This window comes from Cinclus cinclus, chromosome 29 (genome assembly GCF_963662255.1).
Source record: "Cinclus cinclus chromosome 29, bCinCin1.1, whole genome shotgun sequence".
NCBI lineage: Eukaryota > Metazoa > Chordata > Aves > Passeriformes > Cinclidae > Cinclus > Cinclus cinclus.
This window is the reverse complement of record NC_085074.1, coordinates 339,966-366,321: the sequence shown is the minus strand read 5'-3', so window position 1 is coordinate 366,321 and position 26,356 is coordinate 339,966. Positions and strand designations below refer to the sequence as shown.

At 58.4% G+C, this 26,356-nt stretch overlaps 3 protein-coding genes across 16 annotated transcripts; all 3 read left to right on the top strand.

Annotated features, from left to right (window-relative positions):
* Positions 1-291: 291 nt before the first annotated feature.
* Positions 292-10,103, top strand: ADD2 (adducin 2). 5 transcript variants are annotated; one of them, XM_062510490.1, is made up of 15 exons: positions 292-486; positions 1,181-1,319; positions 1,814-1,965; positions 2,936-3,016; positions 3,090-3,239; positions 3,884-4,027; positions 4,109-4,207; positions 4,496-4,675; positions 4,770-5,027; positions 5,666-5,785; positions 5,868-5,957; positions 6,489-6,639; positions 6,712-6,748; positions 7,014-7,045; positions 7,564-10,103. In XM_062510490.1, exons 1-15 carry the CDS (start codon positions 313-315, stop codon positions 7,917-7,919), a joined length of 2,163 nt encoding a protein of 720 aa, XP_062366474.1. In that variant the 5' UTR covers positions 292-312; the 3' UTR covers positions 7,920-10,103. The 5 variants fall into 5 exon arrangements, with proteins under 5 accessions (XP_062366474.1, XP_062366472.1, XP_062366473.1 ...); XM_062510488.1 differs by lacking the exon at positions 7,014-7,045 and having other exon boundaries at positions 1,856-1,965; positions 2,891-3,016; positions 6,712-6,801; positions 7,621-10,103; XM_062510489.1 differs by lacking the exon at positions 7,014-7,045 and having other exon boundaries at positions 6,712-6,801; positions 7,621-10,103.
* Positions 10,104-10,317: 214 nt separating this feature from the next.
* On the top strand, positions 10,318-13,169 carry SNRNP27 (small nuclear ribonucleoprotein U4/U6.U5 subunit 27). Of its 4 annotated transcripts, none has more exons than XM_062510528.1 (6): positions 10,318-10,926; positions 11,552-11,672; positions 11,882-11,991; positions 12,121-12,200; positions 12,282-12,346; positions 12,860-13,169. In XM_062510528.1, the coding sequence occupies exons 1-6, from the start codon at positions 10,890-10,892 to the stop codon at positions 12,912-12,914; spliced, it is 468 nt and encodes a 155-aa protein (XP_062366512.1). In that variant the 5' UTR covers positions 10,318-10,889; the 3' UTR covers positions 12,915-13,169. The 4 variants fall into 4 exon arrangements, with proteins under 4 accessions (XP_062366512.1, XP_062366511.1, XP_062366510.1 ...); XM_062510527.1 differs by having other exon boundaries at positions 11,879-11,991; XM_062510526.1 differs by lacking the exon at positions 10,318-10,926 and having other exon boundaries at positions 11,061-11,672.
* MXD1 (MAX dimerization protein 1) lies at positions 12,996-21,856 on the top strand. 7 transcript variants are annotated; one of them, XM_062510508.1, is made up of 7 exons: positions 12,996-13,085; positions 13,901-14,213; positions 14,297-14,393; positions 14,740-14,982; positions 17,227-17,256; positions 18,306-18,420; positions 18,790-21,856. In XM_062510508.1, exons 2-7 carry the CDS (start codon positions 14,000-14,002, stop codon positions 19,213-19,215), a joined length of 1,125 nt encoding a protein of 374 aa, XP_062366492.1. In that variant the 5' UTR covers positions 12,996-13,085; positions 13,901-13,999; the 3' UTR covers positions 19,216-21,856. The 7 variants fall into 7 exon arrangements, with proteins under 7 accessions (XP_062366492.1, XP_062366486.1, XP_062366490.1 ...); XM_062510502.1 differs by lacking the exon at positions 12,996-13,085 and having other exon boundaries at positions 13,949-14,213; positions 18,790-18,949; positions 19,028-21,856; XM_062510506.1 differs by lacking the exons at positions 12,996-13,085; positions 14,740-14,982 and having other exon boundaries at positions 13,949-14,213; positions 14,297-14,367; positions 17,192-17,256; positions 18,790-18,949; positions 19,031-21,856.
* Positions 21,857-26,356: the final 4,500 nt, after the last annotated feature.

The following is a 26,356-nucleotide window of genomic DNA, read 5'->3' as shown; positions in this document are numbered from 1 at the left end:
CCTGCACTGAGCTGTGCCCGTTCTAAGCCCCCGTCCCTGCACTGAGCTGTGCCCGTTCTAAGCCCCCGTCCCTGCACTGAGCTGTGCCCGTTCTCCGCTGTGACCTCCCCAGAGCGGTGTAACCCGGCCGGGGCAGTGCTGACAGCGAGGGACTCCCCGTACGGTCCCGCCCCGAGTGTCCTCAACCTGTCCCCGCAGGGCGGGGGCCCCGCTGGCCTTATCTGCTGGGCACAGCTGCGCGGTGTTTTCGGTGCTTTTTTTTCCCCCAATCTGTACTTCGGGAGTGACGCCGCGTGTCCCCGCGTCCCCAGGATGAGCATGGCTGCCAGCCCCGAGCCCCTGCCCGAGCTCCCCGCCCCCGGGCCCCGCTGCCCCCCCCAGGAGGACCCCGAGTTCCTGCGGGCGCCGAGCAGGGCCAGGGACCTGCGCCAGGACTTCAACCTCATGGAGCAGAAGAAGCGGGTGACAATGATCCTGCAGAGCCCGGTGAGCCCCGACCTCACGCTGGCCCTGTGTCCCCAGCCGCCTGCCGCTTGTCCCCAGTCCCTCCCACCTGTCCCCAAACCCTGTCCTTCGTGTCCCAAACCTCTTCCTTTACGTTCCCCCAGCCCATCCCTCCTGGCCCAAATCTGGTCCCACCTGTCACTAACCCCAACCTTCTTGTCCCTGGCCCCAAGCTAATAGATGTCACCACATGGTGGTGCATGTCCCCACCTGGCAATGTCACTGCCACCAAGGTGCTGCTGTCTATGAGCTGCCAGTGCCACTGCTGCCACTGTGTCAGCAAGCCAGTGGTGCCACTGACACCAAGATGGTAATGCCACCATCATCGTGCTACCAGTCTGGTAATGCCACCATCACCACTGTGGCATTAAGCTGGCAATGTTATTGCCACCAAGCTAGTGATGCTGGCACCGCCAGTGAGCCACCGAACTGTCAGTACCGCTGACACCAAGACAGCAGTAGCAGCATCATCGTGTCACCAAGCTGGTGATTTCACTATCACCATGTGACCAAGCTGGCAGTGCCACTACTGTCATGTCACCAAGGCAATGGTGTCCCTGACACCAAACTGCCACTGCTACCATCACCATGCTATGAAGCCAGGGGTACTACCCCTTGCCTTGATGTTCCCAACGGTGCCACCCACCCCATTGTCACCTTGTCCCCGGTGCCGCAGTCCTTCCGGGAGGAGCTGGAGAGCCTGATCCAGGAGCAGATGAAGAAGGGGAACAACTCATCGCATGTCTGGGCGCTGCGGCAGATCGCTGACTTCATGGCCACCACGTCCCCTGCTGCCCTGCCCACCTCCCCCATGGGTATGTGGGGCAGGGGACACAGTGGTTTGCTCATGAGGGGTTTGAGGGAGGTGGATGGGAAAAGCCCAAAAACCTTGGGGCCACTAAATTTTTGCAACCTTGGAATTGCCAAACCTCTGGGGCCCCAAAAACCTTTGGGACCTTGAGGACCCCAAAAACCTTTGGGGTCATCAAACCCTTGAGACCATGGGGACCCCTAAACTTTTGAGATCTTGGGGACTCACAAACCTTTGGAATCATCAACTCTGGGATCTTGGGGAGCCACCAAACTCTTGGGATCCTCTAAACCCTTTAGGGACTACCAAATCTTTGGGGCCATCAAAACTGGGGAACCACCAAACCTTTGAGGCCTTGTGGTCTCCCAAAGGTTTTGGAACTACCAAACCTTGACAGCCATCAAACCCATTTCCACAACCCTCTGCCTCCCTGTCCCTGGTGAACCCCCCGTGGTTTGTGGGGGATCCTACTGCTGATGGGAGTTCCCTGATGCCCAGGGCTGGCATCAGTCACCCCTATCAATGACCTGCACGGGACAGAGGGTCCGGCACTGGCCAAGGGTGAGCGGCTGATGCGCTGCAAGGTGGGCAGCATTCACCGGCTGCTGGACCTGTATGGCTGGGCACAGCTAGGACACGCCGCTGTCACCGTGAGCACCCCAAAACTGGGATGGGGGCCTGGGATTGTCTTGGGGAATTAGGGGGCTTTTTGTACCTGCCGGACCTGTACAGGTTGGGCACAATTGGGAAATGCCACCGTCACTCTGAGCATGCCAAAACTAGCACAGGGTTAGGGGGCCTGGAAAGGATTCCGAGGGAATTCAGTTTTGAGGGGATTTAAAGGTATTTAGTGTGTTTTTTGGAGGGAGGGGGTTGAAACCTGCTGAACCTCTATGGATGAGCACAGCTGGGGCACATGTCACTGTGAGCACCTCAAAACCCCGCAGAGGATTTGGGTTTTGGGGGAGTTGGAGGAGGTTTGGTGTTGTTTGATGGGGATGTAGGGGGGAATTTTGTTTATTGGGGGGATTTGGTGTTGTTTGGGGTGGGTTGGACCTGCTGGAACTGTTCAGCTGGGCACAGGTAGGGCACACCATTAGCACCCCAAAACCTGTACAGGGGGACAGGAGGGTTTGAGAGGGAGTTGAGGGAGTTTGTTGAGGAGACTGTGTTGTGTTTTGGGGGGTGGGGTTTTGGGCAGATTTTGGATTGGGGGTGGCCATTCTGGGATTTTCTGGGGGGAGTGGGGGATTTTGGATGGTTGAGATTTGTGGACTTCTAGGAATTAGGATTTTTGGTGGGATTTTTGGGGTTTTGGTGGATTTTGAAAGGTTCAGAGCTGTTGTGTTCTTAGAAGGATGTTGTTGATTTGGTGGGTTTTGGACATTTGAGGTGGGTTGGGATTTTAAGGGTTTATAGGTTGTTATTTTGGAGGGGAGTTTGGGGGGGTTGGAATTTTTGGGGTTGTTTTTTGGGTTCCTTTGGGGTGTTGGTTTGGGGTGAGTTTCAGAGGTTTTGTAATGGCTTAGGGGTGATTGGAGAGGTGTGGAGGTTTTGACTAGGTGTTCTTTTGAGGATGTTTTTGGCATGTTTCTCGTTCCACTCTGTCCGCTGTGGCAGCTGCGGGTCAGCAAGGAGCAGGAACACTTCTTGGTGGCCCCGCAGGGGCTGGCATGCAGCGAGGTGACAGCGGCCAGCCTGGTGAGCCCCCCCACCTCCCTCCCTGGGGCTGCCTGGTGGGGAGCAGCCCCCCCTGAGCCCCCTGTGCCCCCAGGTGAAAGTGAACGTGCTGGGGGCTGTAGTGGAGCAGGGCAGCACTGGCTTTGCACCCGATGCCCGCAGCTTCAGCCTGCACGCCGCGATCTACGCCGCCCGCCCCGATATCCGCTGCATCGTGCGACTGCACACCCCCGCTGCTGCTGCTGTACGGACTGGGAAGGGGGGCACAGGAGGCTGGGGGGACCGGGAGAGATGGGACTTTTGAGGGAAGTTGGGTTTGGCGGGATTTAGGGGGATTGGAAGTTTGGGGAACTTGGGGTCCGTTGGGGGAGGTTGGGTTTGGGGGGGATTTAGAAGGGTGTTTTGGAGGGGTTGGGGGATTTGGGGTTTGGGAGGACAAAGAGGGTCTTGGAGGTTTGGGGGAGCTGAGAAGGACTTGGATTCATTGGGAGCTTGAAGGGATTGGGGGGATTTGGAGGCATTGGGAGATTTTGGGAGCAACAAGAAGTGTTGGGGTGATCAGGATGATGGGGGATTTCGGGGGCTGGGGTTCTTTGGGGGCAGTTTATTTTGGAGGGGATTTTGGAGTTTGGGAGGTGGAGAGTTTGGAGGAATTTACGAAGTTGGTTATGGAGGGATTTGGGGTGGTTGTAAATTTCTGGGGAGATTTTTTGAGGGGTTATGGGATTTTTTGGAGAGGAGTTTGGGAAGGTTGAGGTTGGGAAGTTGTGGAAGGGTAGGGAATTTTTTGTAGGGGTGGGCTCTTTTGGGCTGTTGGTTTTTGGGGTGTTGGTGTTTTTTGGGGGTGTTCCTTGGCCCCCTGCCCTGTTCCCCCCCCACCGTGCCCAGGTGTCGGCCATGCGCTGTGGGCTCCTTCCCATCTCCCGCGCTGCTCTTCTTCTGGGGGACATCGCCTACTTCGACTTCCGCGGGGAGGTGGAGGACGAGGCCGATCGTGTGGAGCTCCAGAAGTGCCTCGGGCCCACCTGCAAGGTGAGGGGACACCTGGGGGGATGCGGGAGTCACCCTTCCATCCCTTGCCCACCCTGCTGACATCCTATGTGGGCGCTGCAGGTCCTGGTGCTGCGGAACCACGGGGTGCTGGCACTGGGGGACACAGCTGAGGAGGCTTTTTACAGCATCTTCCACCTGCAGGCGGCCTGCGAGGTCCAGGTGAATGTGGGACGAGTGGTGAGCTGTGGATGGGCCCAGCAACTGCAGGAGCATGCGCTGAGCTGTGCTAGGTCACAGCCCTATCCCCATGCACTGAGCTGTGCCAGGTCTCAGCCCTTCACTTCCATCCCCATGCACTGAGCTGTGCCAGGTTTCAGCCCCATCCCCATGCACTGAGCTGTGCCAGATCTCAGTCCCATTACTCACCCGTGTGCCAGTGCTGGCTCCAAGGCTGGCCGTAGGGCCGTCCCCTGGTGTCCCCAGCTCAGTAGCACCGGTGCCCTGCAGGTGTCGGCACTGGCGAGCGCAGGTGGTGCAGAGAACCTGATTGTGCTGGAGCGGGCACAGCACTGCGTGCCCCATGGCCTGGGCGCTGTGCGCCGCACTGGCACCACCTTTGGGCCCCTGCACAAGAGCCGCCTGGGCGAGCACGAGTTTGAAGCCCTCATGAGGATGTTGGATAACCTGGTGAGTGCGAAAACCTACCCAACCCACCCCAGAACGCACTCCAACTCCTGGGCTTATCCCTGTATGCCTGACTCACCACGCTGTGCTCTTCCAGGGATACCGCACGGGGTACACGTACCGCTACCCCTTCGTGCAGGAGAAGAGCAAGCCCAAGAGCGACGTGCTGATCCCTGCCACTGTGACAGCCTTTGTGTTCGAGGAGGAGCCTGCCGGGACCCCTGCCCTGCGCCAGCACACACAGAAGCAGCAGAAGGAGAAGACGAGGTGGCTCAACACCCCCAACACCTACACCAAGGTCAACCTGGCCGAGGAGCCACAGGGCAGTGCTGGTGGCCAGAGGACAAAGACCACGGTGAGGGACAGATGGGGCAGACAGGGACTCGGGGATCCACAACCAGGGAGGTGGAAGGTGTCCTGGTAATGGATTCCATTAAAGTCTGGGGTGTAGGGAGCCTTAGGGACCACCTTCATCCTGTAATAATGATTATTTTGAAATCCTACTACCCCGTTCTAGTGGGGCAGGGTGCCATCAGCTTTATTGGAGTCTTCCCTCTGTGCAAGATGCGTTTATTGTGGTCTTCTAATTTATTTGGGTCTCCCTCTATGCAAGGTACATTTATTGGGGACCGGCTTTATTATCAGAGTCTCCCCTCTACTAAAATGCTTTTATTGGAGTCTCCCCTTTATGGGGGTTTGCCCTTCTACACAAGACCTATTTTTAAGGGTCTCCCCTCTATTACTGGGGTCTCTCCTCCATTTAAGACCTGTTTATCAAGGGCTCCCCTCTACACAAGATGCTTTTTTGGGGGGTCTTCCTCTGTTGTTGGGGTTCTCCTTCTATGTATGATGCATTTAGTTAGGCCTTCCTTCTTTGCAAGGAGTGTTTGTTGGGGCCTCCCTGCATTTATGGTATTTCCCCTCTACTACTGGGGTCTTCCCTTCTGTCATTGGGGTCTCCCACTTCCCAAAACACCTCTCCTGGATTTCCAGTGGCTGCGAGCAGATGAGGTGGAGAAGGGCAGCAGTGGGACTCCCATCCGCATTGAGAACCCCAACCAGTTTGTGCCGCTCTACACAGACCCACAGGAGGTGCTGGAGATGCGCAACAAGGTGGGGCTGGGGGACAGGGGGGTCTCGGGATGCTGGGGTGGCTTATCCTTGGAGAGGGATTTATCCCTGTCCTCACCCACAGATCCGGGAGCAAAACCGCCAGGATGTGAAGTCGGCTGGGCCCCAGTCACAGCTGCTGGCCAGTGTCATCGCCGAGACCAGCCGCAGCCCTGTATGGCACCTGTGTTACCTGTGTCCCCAGCCCTGTGACAGACACCCCATGTACACAGCCCTGCATCCCCAGCCGTGTCCACAGCCCATGTCACACTGTGTCACCCCATGTCCCCAGCCCGTGACACCCCATGTCCCTAGTCACAGCTGCTGACTGTGTTGTTGCTGGTACCAGACACAGTCCTGTCACCCCATGTCCCCACTGTATCCCGAGGCCAATATCACCCCATGTCACCTCTTGTCCCAAGCCCCACGTCACCCCACATACCCAGCCCCAAGTCCTCCTTCCCAGAGCACCTAGCCCTTCCCTGGTTCCCCAGCATTCCACAGGTCTGGGTCAGTGACACCACTCTGAGGACAGAGAGGATACTGCTCAGGGCAGGGGACACTGCTCCAATGGGGTTGACACTGCTTGGGGTGGGGGTGTTGACACACTTCCAGAGGGTGTGACACCACTCTGGAGGGGTGACATCTCTCCGGGGGGGTTGACACTGCTCCAGGGGAGTGACATCACTCTGGGGGTCTGTTTCAGTCCAGTGAGAGCCACCTTGGGGATGCAGAGGCCAAGGAGGGCCAGGAAGATGCTCCCCCGGAGCCAGAGCCCCCCAACCCCTTCAGCCAGCTCACAGACCAGGAGCTGGAGGAGTACAAGCAGGAGGTGGAGAGGAAGAAGCGCCTAGAGGGTAGGAGGGACACCTCAAACACCCCTAGGTGGCATTGAGGGGACCCAGGGCCAGCGTGTCTCTCTGTGGCAGGTGAGAAGGATGCAGCAGCAGAGGAGACTGGGGCTCCCCCACCAGAACAACCCCCTCCAGAGCCCCCAGCGCCTGCAGAGCCCACAGAGGGTGAGTGGAGTGACTAGCACCTTAAAATGAGGGGTGGGGTCCTAGTGAGCAGCAGGAGTAGGGGGACAAGGGCAGCTGTGGCCAAACCGTGCTGAGACACAGCTCGCTGTTGCCTCATGTCCCCCACCTGTCCCAGGAGGCCCTGCTCCAGAGGGGCCAAGCACCAATGGGGATTCACAGCAGGAGGATGTGAGTGTGCTGGGGGCTTTGTGGGTGCAGGGGACACCCCTGTCCCCCATCCAATCCTCACACGGGTGATGATCAACCCTCTGGCAGGTGTGATGTTCCCATTGTTCTAATCCACAGCGGGTGCTGGGGTGCGGCTCGGGGCTGCTGGCTCTGCCATGGTGTCTTGTGCTGTCGTGTCTGTCTGTCTGTCTCCACAATGTCTCCTTTCTCTTTCCTCCCTGTGTGCCTGTCACCCAAGGAGTTAACCCTGAATCCCTGGTGCCGTAGTAAGTACGGAGAGGCCACCCCAGATGAGGGACATGGGCTCGGGGGGATCTTCAGTGTCCATGGCCCACTCCAGCCCCACTGGGGGAAATCCTTTAAGAAATCCCTTGGGGAATCCCTCTTTGTTGCTTTCTGCTTTTCCTGCTGCCTCCTCCCAGTTCTCCATCCCACATCGCTTGTCCCGCAGGGAGGGGGTGGCTCAGGGAAGTGGTGACTGCGGCAGGACAGGATCAAACCCCAGCATTCTCCACTCATGGAGGCCAAATTCTGCTCCTGCCCAGGCCCCACTGGACATTTGGGGGGATAAACCCCCCCACAACACTGGTGCTGCTGCCCCAATTCTCTGTTCCCTCTCCCCTTCCCAAGGTGATAAGAAGGATGATGGCAGCCAAGCCCCCCCTGATTCCACTGCCAAGAAGGAGCCACCAGTGGTGGTGAATGGGAAGGATGAAGAGCAAAGCACTGAGGAAGACCTTGGAAAAGGGGGAACAGACCGGACAACTACCAACGCTGACCAGGATGCCCCCAAGGAGAAGGAGACAGTGACCAGCAGCCCTGTGTCCCCTGACGGTTCACCCTCCAAATCACCCTCCAAAAAGAAGAAGAAATTCCGGACCCCATCTTTCCTGAAAAAAGGCAAAAAGAAGGAAAAGATTGAATCCTGAGTCTCCCAGGGGCTTGCACATGGCCATCCCAGGGATCCTCAGGATCTGAGACCAGGACCGTTGGGGTGGGAGCAGCTCCTGCCTCGTGCGTCTGGCCGAGGCGCAACCCAAAACCCTGGAACCCGGCTGTTTCTTGGGTCCTCCCAGCACAAGGCACCTCATCCCCCTTGTCACCCGCCTCTGGAGGCAGTCACCAAGCTTAGAGAGACTGTGGTCCCCATTTGGGGAAATTCCTGCTGCATCTCCCTCCTGCCTTTCCCTCCTGAGCTCTGGCCCCTTCCTACCATGGGCCAAGAGTTGAATTTTCTCCACCATAGCCCAGATCTGCTTGATTTGAGGAAGAAAAGGGTGTTTTGTGGTTATTTTCTTCACCTTTTGTTTCAAGCTCTGCTGGAATGGCGCTGGCTTCATCCCCAGGGAAAACTGTCCATCGCTTCACCAGGAGAATGGGATTGATCTGAAGATGGGGGATTGCTTTTCCTGAAGAAGCTGAGATTTTTCCTTCCTAGATTGTAATCTTCCTCTCCTTGGGCAAAAGAAGCACTTCATCCCCTTCTCCTGGTACTCCCACTCTGTGTTTTCCCCACCCAAGGAAGAGCAGCAGATTTCCCACCACTGGAAAAGTCCTCAGCTCACTGCACGACCCACACCTGGGAAAAGAGGGAAAAACAACGTCCGGGAATTGTCTGTGTTACTTAAAACTGAGCAAAACTCACTAAGTGCTACTTCGAGACGAACACACGCTGCCAATTCCCACTGGCCTCCGCTCACAGCGACTCCATCCACATCGGATCCCTGCTTTTCCCATCTCTGGATTTCCAGCACAAGTTCAGTCCTTCCTGGCGTTCCCTCCCAGCGTTACACCCTCCTAGCCAACCCCTTCCCGGGAAGAACCCCAGCCATGCCAATGTTCCCCACAGCCATTCCAGCATTGGGATTTGGGGATAAATAAATGGGATCAGCCCCCCCTCCTCCCAATTTCCTGAGGTGCTTTCCCTGAGCCTTCCTGTATCCACGGAGGCCTGTCCAGAAGATCTGGAGTGCCTCAGAACCCCCTGTTTGGGATTCCCTCACCCCAGCAGGATTTTCCCACATACCATCACTGTGGTTTCAAACCTTTTCACTGCTGTTGAGACAGCCTGTGGGGGTTGGATCCCGTCTGGAAGAGCAGGAAGCCCATGGACTGTGGGGTGCAGGCAGGGATTGAGGTGCAGGAAACAGCAGAGAGACCCCAGACAGGGATCTTGCCAGAGCCCCATGGCCAACCTGAGCCTGGATTTTGGGAAGAGCCTTTGTGTTGCCCAGTGTCCCCCCATAGATCTCCATCCCAGTCCTGCAGGATGGGGGGCACCAAGGGGACACTCTAGGCCCATAACCCCCTCTGCTCCCCCAGCCCTGTCACTGTGGGGGCTGTTCCTCACTGCCACTGATTTTAAGGCTCTTTGAGACTATTTTTGTCCCTGTTCCCCTGGGTAAGCCAGGGCAGCAGAGCCTGCAGAAACAGATGTGTCACCTTCCTGGGGTAGCATTGTCAGACCTGGGGGGAATTCCCGAATGACAGCACTGCCACCCCCCCAGCCCAACACGAGATTTTGTCCCCTTGTTGTCCCTGAAGGTCTGTCCCCAGGGCTTTTGTCAGCCCTTTTTCCATGGGCCACTGGCTTTGCAGGGGACCCCGAGACTGACTTCTTCCCCTCCATGAAATTCCGGGCAGTTTCAGGTAGAAAAGGACAAAGGCTCCACTGCCACCATCCTCACCATGATGAGGGTCCTGGCTGCGCAGCTGGAAGGAAACAGCCAAGATCAAGGACCACCCTTCGGGTAATTCCCCCACCCCACCTCCCTGCCTCCCCCCCCCTCATCGCTCCAGCAAGGAGGCTCAGGGTGGGGGTCTCTTCAGGGGAAGGCAAGGAGGGGGCAAATGCCTGATCCGGGGCCTCCGCATCCACAGCTCTTCTGTAAAATAGAGGCTGATCCTATGTAGGTAACGGGGAAGGGCGAATTCAGCTGGCCTCAGCACCCTTCCACCCACCTGGTGCTGTCCAGGGAGGCCCTGGTGGCAGGGCAAGTGTTGAGCCCCCGGAATGCCAGGGGGGGAGGCCGGGGTTGTGGCACGTCCCCGGGTGTGACAATCGCGGCAGGGAGCGCGTGGAACGCTGGTGTAAATAAACCCCGTGTTTGGCACCCGGCAGCGCTCCGAGACTGAGGGGCAAAGGATTGGGATGGGGTGGGAATGGGGCTGGGGACGGGATGGGAATGAGAATGGGGCTGGGGAGGGGTGGAGACGGGAAGGGAGTAAGAAGGGGGCAGGGCATGAGGTGTGGATGGGGCTGGGGACGGGATGGAACGGGACGGGAAGGAGGCTGCAGCTGAGGACTGGATGGGAATGGGGCTCAGGGGGAGGATGGCATCGTGTCATGGTTCAGGAATGGGATTCCCCGATTCAGTGCCCTCACTGAAGACATTCCGGAGCCGCTGGCACTGGGTGTGCCGGACACCGAGAAAGTTCCAGCAGCTTCTCAGAGAAGCTCTTCCCGAACCCCCACTGCCGAACCAAGGCACAACCGCAGGACTGTGTTCGGACTCCAGGCTGGGCCGGGCGAGCCCCGCGTGAAGGGCCCGCGCCCGCCTGCTTGAACCTGAGGGCCCGAACCGAGGATGCGGCTCCAGCGGCAGGGGAAGGGACTGGAACGGGGAAGGGATGAGCCGCACAGGCCGGAAGGCTGCAGGCCCGCAGAGTGCAAACAGCAGCCTGCGGAGGGTGACGGCTCCGCCTTCTTCCCCTTTCCTTCCTCCCCTCCTCTTCCTGCCGGCCCTCCCCTCGCACCTACGGGCTGGGCGGGCTCCCAAGGCGAGCGGCGGGACGGGGCCGGTGCGTGCCGATGCGGTGCTGACCGGTCCTCTCAGGCCCGGTTCCCGCTCCGGGCCGGCAGCCCCGTGGGAGCAGCAGCGTGGGGCTGAGGGGAGGCCATGGGCCGCAGCCGTTCCCGGTCACCGCCGCGGCGGGGTGAGGGGGCACCGGGGCACTGGGGGGGGGGGGGGGCAGGGAGGGACGGGAACGCGGGGGGAGGTCAGGAGGCACCCGGGGGACGGGGTCCGGGGAGATCCAGGTGGAAAGGCCCAGGGGTAGGGGGGAGACTGAGACCCGCCAGGGCGGGGGACGGAGGGGACGTCCCGGTTCGTCGCTCGGGGCGAGAGCAGAGACTCCCTCATCCTCCTCCTCTTCTTCCTCCTCATCCTTGTTCTTTTCCTTCTATTCTTCTCCACTGCTTCCTTCTCCTCCTCATCTTCGTCCTTCTTTTCCTCCTTCTCCCCATTCTTATCTTCTCCTCCTCTTCTTCTCTCCTTCTCCTCTTCCTCTCCTCCCACCCCTCTCCACCTTACTCAGGTTTTTGGGGACCATCACGCCTCCTGGCTGATTTCCCCCTGGATGATTCCCCCTGCTCCAGGTGGAAATTTTTTCCTTCTGCTCTTTCACTTCTGGGGGTGCGCAGAGGGGTCCCTGAGCCCAGAACTATCCTGGAGGGGTGGGAGGGGCTGTTCCGGGGTCTCCGTTCGGGAGCTGGGATTTTTCTGTGGGATTTCTTTTGGGAGGCGGGCAGTGAAGCAGCAGCTGACCCTTCCTCGGGCAGAGCGCCGGCGCTCGCGCTCCACGTCCCGGGACAGGGACAGGCGGCGGCGGGAGCGATCGCGGTCCCGGGACAGGGACAGGAGGAGGAGCCGGTCCCGCTCCCCACACCGGAGACGATCCAGGTGAGGGCAGGGACCGTCAAGGTGAGGGTGGGGACTGCCCAGGTGAGGGAAGAGACATCCACATGACAGCAGGACATTCAGGTAAGAGTAGGGATGATACAGGTGGGGGGAGGGACCAGTGTGGGGTGGGGACACCTAGGTGAGGGCACCCTGGGTGACAATGGGAGCTCCAGGTGGGAATTGCAGGCCAGCCTTGTGTGCCCCAGCAGGTCCCCACGCCGGCACCGCTCCAGCTCCTCGTCACCAGCACGGCCCAAGGAGCGCCGGGATGAGGAGAAGAAGGAGCTCAAGGACTCCAAGAAAGAGCGACAGATCACAGGTGAGGGGGGATTTTCCGCTTGGAACACCCTCAGATGCCCTGTGGGGCTGGACTCTCCCAGGGACACCCCAGGGATTTTTGGGAATCCCAGCATCCATGTTTGCTCAATCCCCAATTTTCTTCACTCAGAGGAGGATTTGCAGGGCAAGACAGAGGAGGAGATCGAGATGATGAAGATGATGGGTTTTGCCTCTTTTGATACCACCAAGGTGACTACAGGCCTGAGGTCTCTCCAGGGGCTCTGCCCTATTTGGGGATAATCCATGACATTATGGGACGTTTCTCCTCAGGGGAAGAAGGTGGACGGTGCTGCCAATGCCTATGCCATCAATGTGTCCCAGAAGAGGAAGTACAGGTGTGTCCCCCCCCTCCTTTGGGATAGAAAGAGGATTTTGTTTTGTGAGGTAACTGTGGCCACTGTCTCACAGTAATCTGGCTTCCAGGCCTGGGGAAAATGGAAATTTTGTGAGGTTTAGACTCAAAAGCAGAGGTGAGAGTTCTCCAAATCCCCCTGGGAATGGGGAAATCAGGAGGATAAGGAGTGAGGAGCACATTAGGAACAGGTGGGATGTGTCCAGTGAGACCTTAACAGGATCAGAGCAGCAGGAAGCGACACTGTTCACCTGGTTTGTTCCCCAAAAATACCCAGTTTGTCAGTTCTGCTCCTTTTCTGATCGTAACCTGGGATCCTCACACAGCCCAGCCTCTGGAGCAGCTCCTTGCTGGGAGCCTTCCTCCCCTCTTTTTGGTCAGATCCATGAGGAATTGGGTTCCCCATGGCCACTGAACCCCATTCCCAGCCTCCCCCTAGTATTTTTGTCCCCATTTCCATGGATCCAGGACTTACTCTGCCTCCATCCTTGCCCAGGCAATACATGAACAGAAAAGGAGGATTCAATAGGCCCCTGGATTTCATCGCTTGATGCTGGGACGTGACTTCCACCACGGAAAGATTTTGCTTCCCTGCACTCTCCTGGGTGGCTCCCGTGCTGGATTCCAGTGGAATTTGGATTTTTCCCAACAAATCCCACAGCCAGAGCCACCATGAGTTTCCATTTCTCAGATTTTTGTCATTATTTTTTTTCACAACAAAGGTCAGTTTCTGGCTGGGATTTTGCTGTTTTCCCTGGTTTTGGTTTGTTTTCCCGTTAATAAAACCCCAGATTTTTTTTTTTCTTCCCATTTTTATCATTCAGAGATAAAGCAGGGCCTCCATTCCCCTTTCCACAAGCCCTTGGAATTGATACAAATAATCTCTGCCCTGGGGCCCCATTTGAGGCTGGGCTGAAACCGAAGGTGTTCGGTGTGGTGGGGGGGAGGTTCTTTCTTCCTCCCTCGACCCCACCCAAATATCAGTTTTGGGCTGGGAAGCTTCCGCATCACCTACACCCCAGGAAAGGGCAGTAATGGGATCTGGGGTGCTCCCAGTTCTGGGAGGGGCTTTGGGTGCTCTGAGCCTTGCCTGGGGTGGGGGTGCTCTCTCTGAGGGTGGTTCCTGATTTGGGAGGCCCAAGGTGCTCCCTGCAGTGGGACAGAGGGGGACCTGACCGGGGGTGTCACTGTCCTGGCATGGGGGTCTCTTCCCAAGGAGGGTGGCTGCTTGGTGGGGGAGGGGGTCCCGTCTCTGTGGCGGTGTCTGTCCCTGTACGGGGCGGGGTCCCGTTCCCGGGGCTCTGTCCCCATCCCGGGGTTCCCTGTCCCTGTGCGGGGGGGTTGCTCGTCGGGCTCATGCTCCCCTACGTAGCCGAGGCCCTGCCCCATTCCCGGTCCGCCCTCGCCATTGGCTAAGCGGACGGAAGTGAGTCAGGGCAGCGAGTGCGGCCAGCGGGGCGGGGCCCGCTGTGTGGGCGTGGCGCCGCCGGGGGTCGGGCCAATGATAGGAGGGCGTGGCGTTCTTGTCCAATGACAGCGAGTGGAGGGCGTGTCTTCAGACGCGGCCACGCTCCCTCCCCGCCGCTCGTGGAGGTGCTGGGCGGGGCCTCCCCTTATCCTCCAATCAACGACGGGGATGGGCGGGCCCTCGCTCAGCCTCCGCCAACGAGCGGCGGCGGGGGTGTGGCGCGCGTGGGGTCTGGCGGAGCGGCGCTCGGGGCGGGCAGAGGCCGCTGCTTCCCCCCCGCCGCCGGTCGCGGCCCGTCCCGGCCCCGCCATGGCCGCCCCCCCCCGCCTCGGCATCCAGATGCTGCTGGAGGCCGCCGAGTTCCTGGAGCGGCGGGAGCGAGGTACCCCCCGCGCCCTCCCCGGTGCCCTCGGTGTGCCCGGCCGGGCCCCGCGGTGACCCGCGCCCGTCGTTGTATCTCCGCAGAAGCCGAGCACGGTTATGCCTCGCTGTGGCCCGGCGGGAAGGACGGGGAGGCCCCGCGGCGCCGCGCCAAGGCCCGGAGGAGCGGCGGCGGCGGCAGGTGACGGCAGCACCGGGCGGGGCGGGGGGGACCGGACCGGACCGAAGGGGCCCGGTCGGTGTGGAGCTGCGGGTACCGCTCAGCCCGACCCGACCGGGAAAGCTCCCGGCACCGTACGGCCGGGCTCGCTGAGCCCCCGCTGTCACCCGGCGTGGGTGACAGGCCCGAGGGGGTTCCCTTGTCCATATGTCCGGGCCCGCTAAGGCCGCTGCTTCCGGGCCTCTGGCCGAGCCGGAGTCACCACCGCGGTCCCCGTGCTCTGATGGGTCACCGGGTGTGCGAAAGGGCCGGGGGGCGCTCCTGGCATGGCGCTGCTCAGTCTCTGCTGAGGTCCCTCTGTCTCCAGGTGTGTGACACGCCCAGGAGCTCCTGTCCCCAGGCGTCCCGATTCGGGGAGGCCCTGCTGTCACAGGGCCTGTGATTGGGCCGGGGTGACTCTCCGCTTCCCGGGCTCTGGCAGAGTCCCCCCCACCGTCTCTGGGGGTGTCACAAGGCCGGAGGCACCCTCCTATCTCCAGGTGTTTTGTGAACAGGGAGGTCTTCGTGTCACTGGGTGTGTGACAGCACTGGAGGACCCTCCTGTCATCAGGTGACCCGACTCAGTGAGGTCCTGTTGTCACTGGGTGTGTGACAGGACTGGGTGGGGCTCTACTGTCACCAAAGTCCTCCTGTCACTGGGTGTGACACCGTGGGTGGGACCTTTCTGTCCCGGGGTGACTGGCCAAGAGAGGTCCTGCTGTCACAGGGCCCTGGCAGGCCTGGAGGGGGCTGTCCTGTAACCTTCTGAATTCACGTGAAACCCACCCAGAGCCTCCCATTATCCCTCCTTGGTTGTTCCTCCCTCTTACTCCTCTCCGATTTAAAATTCTACACCACCTTTTCTCTAAGCTGAAATCAGCTCAAAGCACCCATACTGAATTCCAGGAGCAAATCCCACATCTTGGAGGCTTTATTCCATCCATCACTTAATATAACCTTAAAATCACTCGGATCCTCGTTCCTGAGGGGAGCCCTCAGCTGATTTTGGGAAGGGCTGGCTTCAGGGTGTGCCCCCAGCCAAGGGTACACTGTGAGGGGCAGCGGATCCATCCCAAAATGTCACCGGTGGTGCCAGGGAGGAGCCAGGCTCTGATGGCACCGTATCTGTCACTCTTTTCCTGATTGGGAGTGATCCCGTCTGTGCGACGCCACGGCGGCCGACCTTTGGCAGCTGCCGGAACAAATCCACCTGGATTTGCCCGTGCCATGATTCTCTGGGGCCAGAGCAGCTCCCACACAGGCCTTTTGGGGTGTCAGGAGCACCTCGTGGGGCAGCTGGGCTCAGATCAAGCAGGCTCCAGGTGAATCCAGGGATTTGTCCTGCCTGGACACGATCCAGGTTTCCTTCTCAGAATGGCCCAAAGCAAACAAAACAGTTGTTATGGTTTTCAGGAATAAAAAACACATTCCAAAGGGAAACGGAGTGATCAGCTGAGGTTCAAACTGCGTCCAAATCAGGGACTCTGTGGGCACGAGATTGCTCTGGAGAGAATGTGGGAGCCACAGATGTGAGAGCTCCACCTGCCCCAGGGTAAAGTTGCCCTCCCTTCTGTCTCTGCTTATTTTATCCGAAATTAGAATACATCAATTAATTCATTTTTTCTACATATTGATGATGGTAGATGTAAGTCCACAAGAGAAAATAACTATTCCAGGAAGGATCCAGGCAGAAAAGAGGATGGCTTTGTAATTAATGATTGTGGTGATGGCAGCTTCACCCCTCTCTGTACCAGTGCTCAGGAAGTGTTTGGATAACTTAGAATCAAGGAAAAAAATTCCTAAGGCTGCAACCCATGGCACTCCCTTGGTAAAGGGCTGGGTGCGAAACATGCTGATTTATCCAGGGAAAAATGTAATGGGGAGACTGCACGGGAGCCGAATAGCTGGGCCCTTCCATTGTGTCAGGATAATCCCATTGGAGTGGGAAGTGTCTCTGGTGTGACAGAACATTTCTGGGGATGTGGGAGACGTGGCATTGACCTCGCCAGAAAGCCAAAAGAGCCACTGGAGCAGGGTGATCCATCAGGAAATGTTGCTGGAAAAGCGAAGGAGACCTCGGAGAGCATCTTCCACTGCTGTGGTGGTGACATCCCTTGTTTTTCCAGCACTTCCAGATCCCATAGGGTCATCCCAGTAGACATCCTCATCCAAACAGCCTCTGGGTTATTCCCACATTCATGTTTTCAGGCACATAACATTTTTTGCAAATTAGAGTGGGGCTTCTTGAGGCATCTGGAGGTTTTAGGAAGTCAGCAGGCAGGGAAGCAGCTCTTCCCTAAGAACCATTCCTGGGAACACGAGCTGTGTGGCCTCCTGTGGCTTCTTCCTGGATTTCAGTGGAAGGAAAGTCAGTCATAGCTTGTGTTTTTCACCTTTTCCCAGCTTCCCTGGAAATTGGGAGTTTCAGGGGGATTTGTTGTGGATTTAATATGTCAGTGGTGGTCGGGGTCTCCTCCAGAGCTGCTCTGTGCTGTTGGACACAGGGAAGGCTTTTTCCATGTTAGGTTCCTGGCAGGTTGAGGGACAGGGGTGAGCTGTTGATCCCAATTGCAGCTCTAAAACATGAGTCTCTGGTTTAAAGTCCCATTTTATTGTTTTCCTGACCCTTTTATTGCCACTTATCCAGCAATTTCTGCATCTGCATCCTGCCATTCACTGTCCCTGGGTATGGAGCTCTGGAAGCCCCCTGGGTTTGCATCTTTTCCAGGAAGCCTTTGCTAATTCCCACATGTTAATCCCAACTGTTAATCCCTAATCAGACAGAGGAATTAATAACTTCTTCCCTTTTTTCCAGGTCAACACACAATGAAATGGAAAAGAACAGGTGGGTGCCAGAGGGTTGACAGGAGCTGGACTGGGGGGAATTATTGCTTTTCCAGGGGTATTCCACCTGAGATGGGTTGAGAGGGGGGAGAGGGAGGGAAGGAATGGGATAAAGGACATCAAGGATTGAAGCATTCCCTGTCCTTGGTTGTTGGGAATGATATCCATCTCCACAGCCAGCTCCTGCTCCACTTAGGAAAATTATCGTGTCACAGGCTCATCTTTGAGCCAGTTGGAGTTTGGGATTTATCCTGAATAAATCCCCTTTTTTTTGCCTGTGTTGTCATCCCGAGGTCCTTCGGGTGAGGAAATCTCTGTTCACTCCCAGCGTATCCCAAACAAGACCAGCAGGTCATTGCAAAATCCGTTTGGAGCTGCCCAGGATCTGGCAGTTCAGGGATGGGTGTTATAACCCATTTCCAAGGATCTGACCTACATGTTGGGATTGGAGTAAAGGACACAGGGAAACTGGGATGTGCTGGGAGCATCCCTGCTTTCAGCAGATAAAGGGATTTGCTTGAGGAGCTGGAGTTTCCCTCCAGCATTAGAATCCTACCTGTTAAAGTGGAGAAAGCCCAGATGTTACAGAAGAGGGAGAATTCCTGGAGCAGTCAGTACTCCTGCAGGCATCTGGGTTTTTTGTATCCAAAACTACTAAAAACAGGGAAAAGAAGCACTCCCAAAGGATTTGCAGCCCAGGGTGTTAGCCTGGGCCGCTTCAGTTGTCAGCAGGAACCAAACAGCACTCCTGAGATGGAACGTTTTTGGGAAGAGAATGACCAAAAGGGGATATTCTCACCCAGAATTCCAAGGTCATTGGCATCTTTTTGCTTGGGATCATCCCAGCAGCCCGGGATGCCAGCAGGGTTTATCCATGAGGTTTGTCCAAGGCATCCTTTTGCCTGGCTGCAGTTTTCTCCCAGTTTCTGGAAGCCCGTGGTGCCTGGGAAGGCTCCTAATCAGGTTTAGCTCCCATCACCCTATTTTTCCCCACCTGTGGGGTGGGAATGCCATTCAGGAAGCTGATACAGCTGTGTGCTCCCATTCCAGGCGCGCCCAGCTCCGGCTGTGCCTAGAGAGGCTGAAGGGGCTGGTGCCACTGGGGGCTGCGGCCGGGCGACACACGACACTCAGCCTCCTCACCAGGGCCAGGCTTCACATCCAGGTGAGCTCATAAACTGGTTCTGGCCCTGGGATTGGAGCTGGGAGCAGCATCCCGGTATGGGGTGTGGGCTGGGAGGGCTGGGATAACTTCGAGAGCAATGGCATCATGATGGGATAATGGGGGGAGCACTGGATTGTGCTGAGATAATGGGGTGAGAACTGGGATGGGGCTGGGGTAACTGGGAGAGCGCTGACATCAGGCCAGGGTAACTGGGAGAGACCTGGGATGACTCTCTGAGAGAGTTGGAACCCATATGAATGACAGGAGCCCCTCGGGAGCCAGGGGTGGCTGCGCTGGGGTGGTTTGGGCTGGGAATGCCAGGTGGTTCTGAGGGAATCCTGGAGCTCAGGGTGTTGTGTCCCCCCACAGAAGCTGGAGGACCAGGAGCGCCGGGCCCTGCACCAGATTGAGCAGCTGCAGCGGGAGCAGCGGCACCTCCAGAGGCAGCTGGAAAAGCTGGGAATGGAGCGGGTCAGGATAGACAGCATCGGCTCCAGCCTTTTGTCCGAGCACTCCGACTCGGATCAAGGTGAGAGCCCACACTGCGGGATGGCTGGCAAGAGGCCTGACCATGCTGGAACTCCAACCGTTCCCATTCCTCCGGCAGAAGAGATGGATGTGGACGTGGAGAGCACATACGACCTCCCGGCCGACCTGGACTGGAGCAGCAGCAGCCCCAGCGACTCAGATGAGCGTGGGAGCCTCCAGAGCCTGGGCAGCGACGAGGGATATTCCAGCTCCGGCGGGACCAGGGCAAAGCTGGCGAGCAGCCGGAAGCTTCCTGTCGGGATTTAGGAAGTGCTTCCCATCGCCGTGGCACCGCCGCTGTCCGCTTGTGCTACCATTAGCCAGCACACCGACCCTGCCAGCATTCCCTGCACGGAAACACCCGAATGTCCCGCCGCTCCAGCTGCTCCCGGGGCTCTGTTTGCATTGCCGGCCTCTCACCCCAGCCAAACCTCCTCTGCCAGGCCCTACATTCCAGCCACGCCTGAAGCACCTGGGAATATCCTGGCAATAACAGTGACCTCGAGAGCCTTCCCTGGGTTCTTTCCCAGGCTGTCACTGCCTGGTATTCCCAATCTTCTCTACTTTTGGGTGGCAACATCACGTTCTGATCCTCAGGACCCAAAAATCTGAGTTTTTGGGAGGAGATCCAAAGAGAGAGCCAATCCTTTTTGGAGTTTCCATCCATGACAGAGCGGAGCCAGGCTGGGAACACGGAACATTTCGGGCACAGGGATCAGCCTCAGTCGGGGGTTCCTTCCCCCAACTCTTAAATATTCAGGGACACCCCATCCCAGCCCTCCCAGAGCATTCCTGGCATGGGGAACAGCGCTCCGGGGGCTCAGAGCCATCCTCACCCCTTGTACTGGCCACCTCCAGGTTCCCTAAATCCAAATGGGACGTCCCACCCTGCATGGCATTCCAGACTCCTGGAATTCCCTTTCCACGCTTCTAATCTTGGGGACAATTTTTTCTACCTCGGAGGGAGCCCACAGACTCTCCACCCCTTTAGCACAAAGATGATGCCTCTGCTCAGCAATAAACCGCACGGGACTCCCCAGCTGGTGTCCATCCATCCAGGATGCTTCCAGGCTCATGGAGGATTCCAGAAGCCACCACAGGGAGGGCAGCCCTAGGGGGGTAGGGAGCCAGAGCACACATGAGCTGTCCATGATGTTGATTTGTTTCCCAGTGCACTGGAGGGAGCATTCCCATCAGTTCCTGCTTTTAGAGATGCTCTGGGAGGGCTGACATGTAGAGAGCTCTGGTTCCAACACCTTCCTTTTCCCTTCGAGCTGGTCCAAGGGCTTTTCCAGCCCCATGGAGCCGGCCAGGCCCGGGTGAGGAGTAGGCAAGGAGCTCTCCAGGGCTGTTCCCGACTGGGATACAAACCTTTACCCTCTGCTGGTCCCTTTCGGGAAACGCAGGTGCTGAAAGGCATGCTCCATGGAGTGCAAGGGGATGAGCAGCAGGAGATTGCAGTGCTTTTTCCTTTTTCCTTTCCTTTGTCCTTTCCCCTTTTCCTACCTTTTTTCTTGCCCCTTTTTTCCTTTTCTTCTTTTCCCTTCTTTTCCTTTTCAATTTCCTTTTCCTTTTACTCCTTTCCTCTTCTCCTTTTCTTGTTTCCCTTTTCTCCTTTCCCCTTTCTCTTCCTTTCCTGCTTTTCCTTGCCTTCTTTTCTCTTTCCCTTCCCCCCTTTCTTGTTTTCCCCTTTTCCTTTCCTTTTCAACACCCCAATCCTATTTCTGGCTTACCTGGGGAAGTGGGAAACCACCCACAAGTCCCACAAGTTGCCCAAATCCCCCCAGTTCTGGCTCTTTTTCCATGTGTTGGCTCCTAAGAGAAGGAAAAAAAAAAAAACACAAAGAATTTTCCTTTAAAGCTGGAATTTTCCACCTTCTGGCATTGCTGTACACCATGGCACCTGAGCTCAACCCCCTGCACCATCAAAGAGGGGAAAAAAAAGCAAAAATATGGTAAATGCCAAGAAAAAGAGGAATGTCAGCCCTTGGGGACTGGTGGCTCAGGTGGCTTTTGCCTTCACCTGGGGAATCCCAGCGAAACCCTCTGGGCAGGTGATTCCCGGCATTGGGAGGGCCCTTCCAGAGGTACAAAATGTATATTTTTGGTTCGTTTTGGACTTCTGAAGGTTTGGCCTCAGTATAAATGAGGGGTTTTGGCAGGTTTGTGCCTTTTTCAGTTCCCAATGCCTTTTTTTTTCCTTTTTTTTTTTCCTTCCTATCCCAGACTGACCCTTCCTGGCCCTTTGCACTCTTGGGCTGTGCTCCAGGAGCCCCAAAACACTGCACTAACCCGGAATCTTCGGGTCCCCAATGGTGGTGCCAGCCTTTTCCTGGAATTCACTGATCCACCAGCATTCCTATGAAATAAGCTGCAGGAAGGACTTTTTTTATAGATTGTGACAAAAATCCAGGGAGTGGGGGGAATCGGATTGGGGGACGAATGGGTGGGAATCCAAAACACCCATTTGGGGGCTGTTTTTCCTTTCTTTTTACTTATGGAAGGCAGATCCCGAACCACCAGCTCCCGGGTAGCACCAAAATGTTTGTTTCATCTTTAATTTTTCCAGTGGAGCCATCACATCTCCACTCAACCTTTCCTTTATTATTCTCTGGGACACCTCCTATTTGTGCTTTTTCATCATTTTTTCTGTTCTTTCTACTTCCCAAGAAGTGGATCTACCCCAGTCTTGGCTCCATTGGGCAGTTGGGAGAGGACACGGATCCCATTTGCAGCCGTTCCTGCTGTAAATATCCCATTGTTGGGCTGAACCCCGTGTCAAGCCAATAGAATGGTGCTTTTTTTTCTTTTTTTTTTTTTCAAGGAATTCCGTGTTTTAGATCTTTGCTGTGTCCATGGATATTTCTGTCTTGTTTGATTGTTAGGAAATAAATTATTTAATACGAAAGAGAGGTGTGAGCTGGAATTGCTGTGGGAAGGGCCCCAGGACCGTGAGGATGGAGATCCACGCTCCTGTGGGGAGTTGTCGGGGGTGAGAAGGTCCCCCCTGAGTCTGCTTTGCTCCAGGCTGAGTCCCCCTAGCTCCCTCAGTCCTGTCCTCATCTCTGACCCCTCCCAGGTGTTTTATCTCGGTGCTGCTCCTGGTTCTGGAATTCCCCTGGCTGGGCTGGGGCTTTGTTCCTTGTCCTGTCTCTGGGCTGTGCCCCGGGGGTGCCCAGAGCTGCCTGGGGGGGCACAGGAGGTCTGGGAAGTGCGGGGTGGCACTGCAGCCTGGGGCACGGGGCATGGCACAGGGCTTTGGGGCACACGTGGTGGCACAGGGGGACAAGGACAGGGCAGCCCAGCGTGTGAGGGTAGCACGGGGGGCGGTACACAGGGTGACGGAGGGGCACGGGGTGTGGCTGTGCCACCCTGGGATCCATTCCGGTTCCTCACCTGGGGCAGGTACTCCCCCCGTGGGGCCCTGCCCGCCTGCCGCACCCACACTAAGGGCTCTCGAGTGGCAAGTGGGGTCAAGGTGGTGACCTGGGAGGGACATGCCAGGAAAAGGAGTGGGGCCAGAGGGGGACAGGGGCCACACTCAGGGTGGCGAGGCACAGGGTCAACCCTGTGGCAGGACGTGGGGGGATATGGGGACTTTGGGGACTCTGGGGGACCTGGGGGTGTGGGACGTGAGCAGGAGGGCACGGAGGGGGACATACGGATATGGGAGAGGGCACATGAGAACACCTGGGGACATGACATGGGGGACACAGGAACAGGGGGGACATGAGGGTTTGGAGACATGGGGTCAGTAGAGGTTTCGGAGGGATGGGGCAGGGTGGGGGAACACAGGGGGACATGAAGGAACAGGGGAACTTAGGGGCCTGGGGGGGATTGGAAGGTGACATGGAGGAATATGGGGAGAATATTGGGGTGTGGGACTGTGGTGACACAAAGAGGACATGGGAACATGGGGGTGTGGGGGCACGGCAGAGGGGAGGGAGATGGTGATATGGTGGGGGGAGCTGAGGGGATGTGGGGAGATTGGGGACAGGAAGAAGTGTACAGGGACATGGGGGTGCGGGGACATGGGAACCCCAGTGGAGGATATGGGGACCCCAATGTGAACCCCAATGAGAACATGGGACCCCAAAAGGTAACATAGGGACAGCAATGGGGACTCAGTGGGGACATGGAGACATTAAAAGGGATCCCTGCTGGGGACATGGGGCCCTTGAAGGGGGACCCCAATCAGGACGTGGCTGTGGGGGCACAGGGGCATGGGGCCAGCAGCAGAGTGGCAGGGCAGGGGTGGCAGGCCCCGCAGTGTCCCTGTGCCTGTGACACACCTGTCCCCGTGCGCTGGCACAGTCCCAATGGCCACATCCCACCTGCAGGGCTTTAAGAGGCCACAGGCTCAGCCCTGCCAGCACCACCACGGCCTGGACACTGTCCCTGTCCTCAGCCCTGTCCCCCACCATGGCCCTGGCACTGCTGCTGCTCCTTGCCCTGTTCGGGGCCACCCCAGGTAGGGTCCCTCCTTCCCCACACCTGGGGGCTGCCCCAGAGCTGAGTGTGCCTGAAGGGCTGGCACCTCCAGAGCTGGGTGCCCCCCATCAAGGACCCTGTGGTGAAGTGATGGGGGCACAGACACCTGGTTTCCCCTGGGCAAGAGGGGAAAGGGTTCTCTCTTGCGTGGGGGTCCAGACCCCTGGGATCCCTCTTGAGGTCTCAGCTAGGATGTGGTGTGTGGGAGGTGTCACTGGGGGGCTCCCCCTATGAGGGATGATTAGGGGTGGCATATGGTATCAGGGGGTGCAATGGGAGGGGTCCATTCCATCCAGGTCCCCCCATAATGGCAGGAGCGGAGTTTTGGGGGTGGTGTGTGTTTAGAGGTGGGGTTGTGGTGTCAGAGGCCCCTGGGATGGTATATTGGAGTGGGAGGGTTCATTGAGGCGGTCCCCTACACATGGGTCCCCCGCAAGAGGGCTGGTGTTGGGATGGGGTGACCTGGGGGAGGTGTATGGGAGGTCCTGGATTGCCAGGTCCCCCCTGGCTGGGTGCTGACAGTGGCCACAGGTTTAGGGGCTCCAGGGGGAGGATGTGGTGTGCCCCCCTCTGCCTGGTGCCAGGACTGGGTGACGGCACTGCGCTGTGGGGCCCTGGGGCACTGCCCCCACCTTGCCCAGGGACATCCCAATGTGGTAAGAAACTCCCCACACCGGTGTCCCCATCACCCTTGCAATATCCCTTCACCCTTCCCTTTGTCCCTGTGCTCCCTGTATGTCCCCAAAACTCCACAGGTATCCCTGTGAAGTACTCCCACCATGGTGCCACACCAACATGTCCACATGCATCCCCTTTGGTTCCCATGTTCCCATTCCCCCATGTCCCACATCCCTATGTCCCTGTCCCACCTCCCAACATTCCTGTGTAACAACAGCCCCATGTCTTCATGCTCCCCATGTCCCTGTCCTCCCCAGCGTCCCGTGTCCTTATGTCCCCACTGTCCTCTCCTGCAGGACATCTGTGCCATGTGCCAGCAGCTCTTCGACTTCCTCTACCAGGCCTCCAACCACTCAGCCATGGAGGTGCCTGCAGGGATGGGGGATGGGGGATAGGTGCCACTGTGGGGGCCATGGGCACAGATGCCACCATGGCGGTGTGTGCCACTGTGGGGGCTGAGATGGTGGGTGAATGGTGACAGCTGTCAGCAGGTGCCATGGCATTGAGGTGACAGGATGGAGGCCATCATGTGTGCCATGCCACAGGCACCACCCGTGGGCACCGGTGGTGCAGTGATGACAGGTGTGGCTGGGGTGTGGTGGTGGGGAGTACAGCCATGGTGGCTGTCACTGTCAGTGCCCTGGCACAGGTGGTGCTTAGATCAGGTGGTAGGATTTCTGTGTCCACATCTCCCTGCCATGGTGCCCCCGTGCCAGCCCTGGTTTGGGCACTTGTCCATCACCTCCTCTGGCAGATCCAGCCCCTCATGAGTGGCAGTTGGGGCACACAGCAAGGGGGGTTGGGGACACTGTAGCCCCCAGGGACGTGTGGGCCGCTGGGAGCAGTGGGCATACCACCACACCCTGGGGCGCTGGGGGCTTGGGGGCACCCGTGTCACCCTGTGCTGCCCTGCAGAAGCCCTGGCAGGTCTGTGCCACGCTGAAGCTGTGCCGCGGAGAGCCCGGGGCTGTCCCGGCCGGGCCATTCCTTGAGGCGCCGGGCACCCACTTGCAGGTACGGGGCCAAGGGGGGAGTGGCAGTGGCCCTGGGGTATCGGCACGGTCACCAAGGTGCTGGGGGGACACAGCCACGCAGTGTCCCCACTCCAGGCAGTGTCCCCCTCCCGCAGGGCTCCGGCGGGGCCGGGCTGACCCCGGAGGCGCTGCCGCTGCCGCTGCCGCTGTGCTGGCTGTGCCGCTCGCTGGTGGCGCGGGCCGAGGCCGCTGTCCCCGTGAGCGCGGTGGCCTCGGCCGTGGCCGGGCTGTGCCGGGCGCTGCCGCTGCCGGTGGCCGGGGCGTGCCAGTGCCTGGCCCAGCGCTACGCGGCCCTGGCGCTCGAGGGGCTGCTGGGCCGCCTGGGCCCCCGCCTGCTCTGCCGCCTGCTCCTCGCCTGTCACAGCGGGGACAACGAGGACGTGAGGACGCTGCTACCACCCTGGGAGCTGGAGGTTATCGTGGTGCGGCTGGCGGCGTGTGTCAGTGAGGTGCGGGGGGACGCGAAGAGGATGGTGGGGGGGATGGTCTCCAGGAGGTGACAGGATACCCAGGGTTACACACGACTGAGGGAACGTGGCCGGGAGTGTCACAGCCCGTGAATGCCACAGTCCCCAGGAGCCATGCCAAAGACAAATGCTGGCATAGCCCCAAGGGTGTGCCCACACACAAATCCTGGGTGTCCCAGTCCCATCACCCCCTGGGGCACAGTGAGGGCCTTAGTGCCACCCTCCGTCCACAGGACAGTGCCAGAGTCCAGAAGGCACAGCTCTGGAGAGGGGTGTTTGGGGGGTCCTGGGGGTCCCCCCCCCCACCCTTGAGGGGACTCCTTATCCCTGTGTCCCCTGCACAGGACTCCAAAGGTGGCAGTGGCCCTGTGCTGTCCCTCCCTCTGGGCCCCTGTGCACTGGGCCCCACCTTCTGGTGCTCGGGCCCCGAGGCTGCGCGGCACTGCCAGGTGAGTGGGGACACGGGGACGGGGGGGCTGCTATCCCCTGCAGCCCCAGTTGACCCCTCTACCCGTTGCAGGCCCTGCAGCACTGCCAGGAGCATGTCTGGCTGTAGGGGGAGGGGGGCACCAGGACCTCCCAACACTGCCCAATAAAGCTTGGATGCAGCTCTGCCACCTTGTTTTGGTGTGTTTCAAGGCATGATGGGGGCTGGGGGGGGGGGTCACAGGGTTCTGGGAGGCATCATGGGAAGCAGCAGAAACCACAAACCCCCCCAAACCCAAAGAACGGGTGAAA

Excerpts from the sequence above, each read along its gene's own strand:
- ADD2 (XM_062510487.1), top strand. The coding sequence starts at position 313 with ATGAGCATGGCTGCCAGCCCCGAGCCCCTGCCCGAGCTCCCCGCCCCC. Across the intron at positions 4,208-4,495 it reads AGGCGGCCTGCGAGGTCCAG|GTGTCGGCACTGGCGAGCGC; the intron begins GTGAATGTGGGA and ends GGTGCCCTGCAG. Across the intron at positions 6,640-6,711 it reads GAGGAAGAAGCGCCTAGAGG|GTGAGAAGGATGCAGCAGCA; the intron begins GTAGGAGGGACA and ends TCTCTGTGGCAG.
- SNRNP27 (XM_062510525.1), top strand. The coding sequence starts at position 11,350 with ATGATTCCCCCTGCTCCAGGTGGAAATTTTTTCCTTCTGCTCTTTCAC. Across the intron at positions 11,673-11,878 it reads CCACACCGGAGACGATCCAG|CAGGTCCCCACGCCGGCACC; the intron begins GTGAGGGCAGGG and ends TGTGTGCCCCAG. Across the intron at positions 11,992-12,120 it reads GAAAGAGCGACAGATCACAG|AGGAGGATTTGCAGGGCAAG; the intron begins GTGAGGGGGGAT and ends TTCTTCACTCAG.
- MXD1 (XM_062510508.1), top strand. The coding sequence starts at position 14,000 with ATGGGCGGGCCCTCGCTCAGCCTCCGCCAACGAGCGGCGGCGGGGGTG. Across the intron at positions 14,214-14,296 it reads CCTGGAGCGGCGGGAGCGAG|AAGCCGAGCACGGTTATGCC; the intron begins GTACCCCCCGCG and ends GTATCTCCGCAG. Across the intron at positions 14,983-17,226 it reads GAGGACCCTCCTGTCATCAG|GTCAACACACAATGAAATGG; the intron begins GTGACCCGACTC and ends CCTTTTTTCCAG.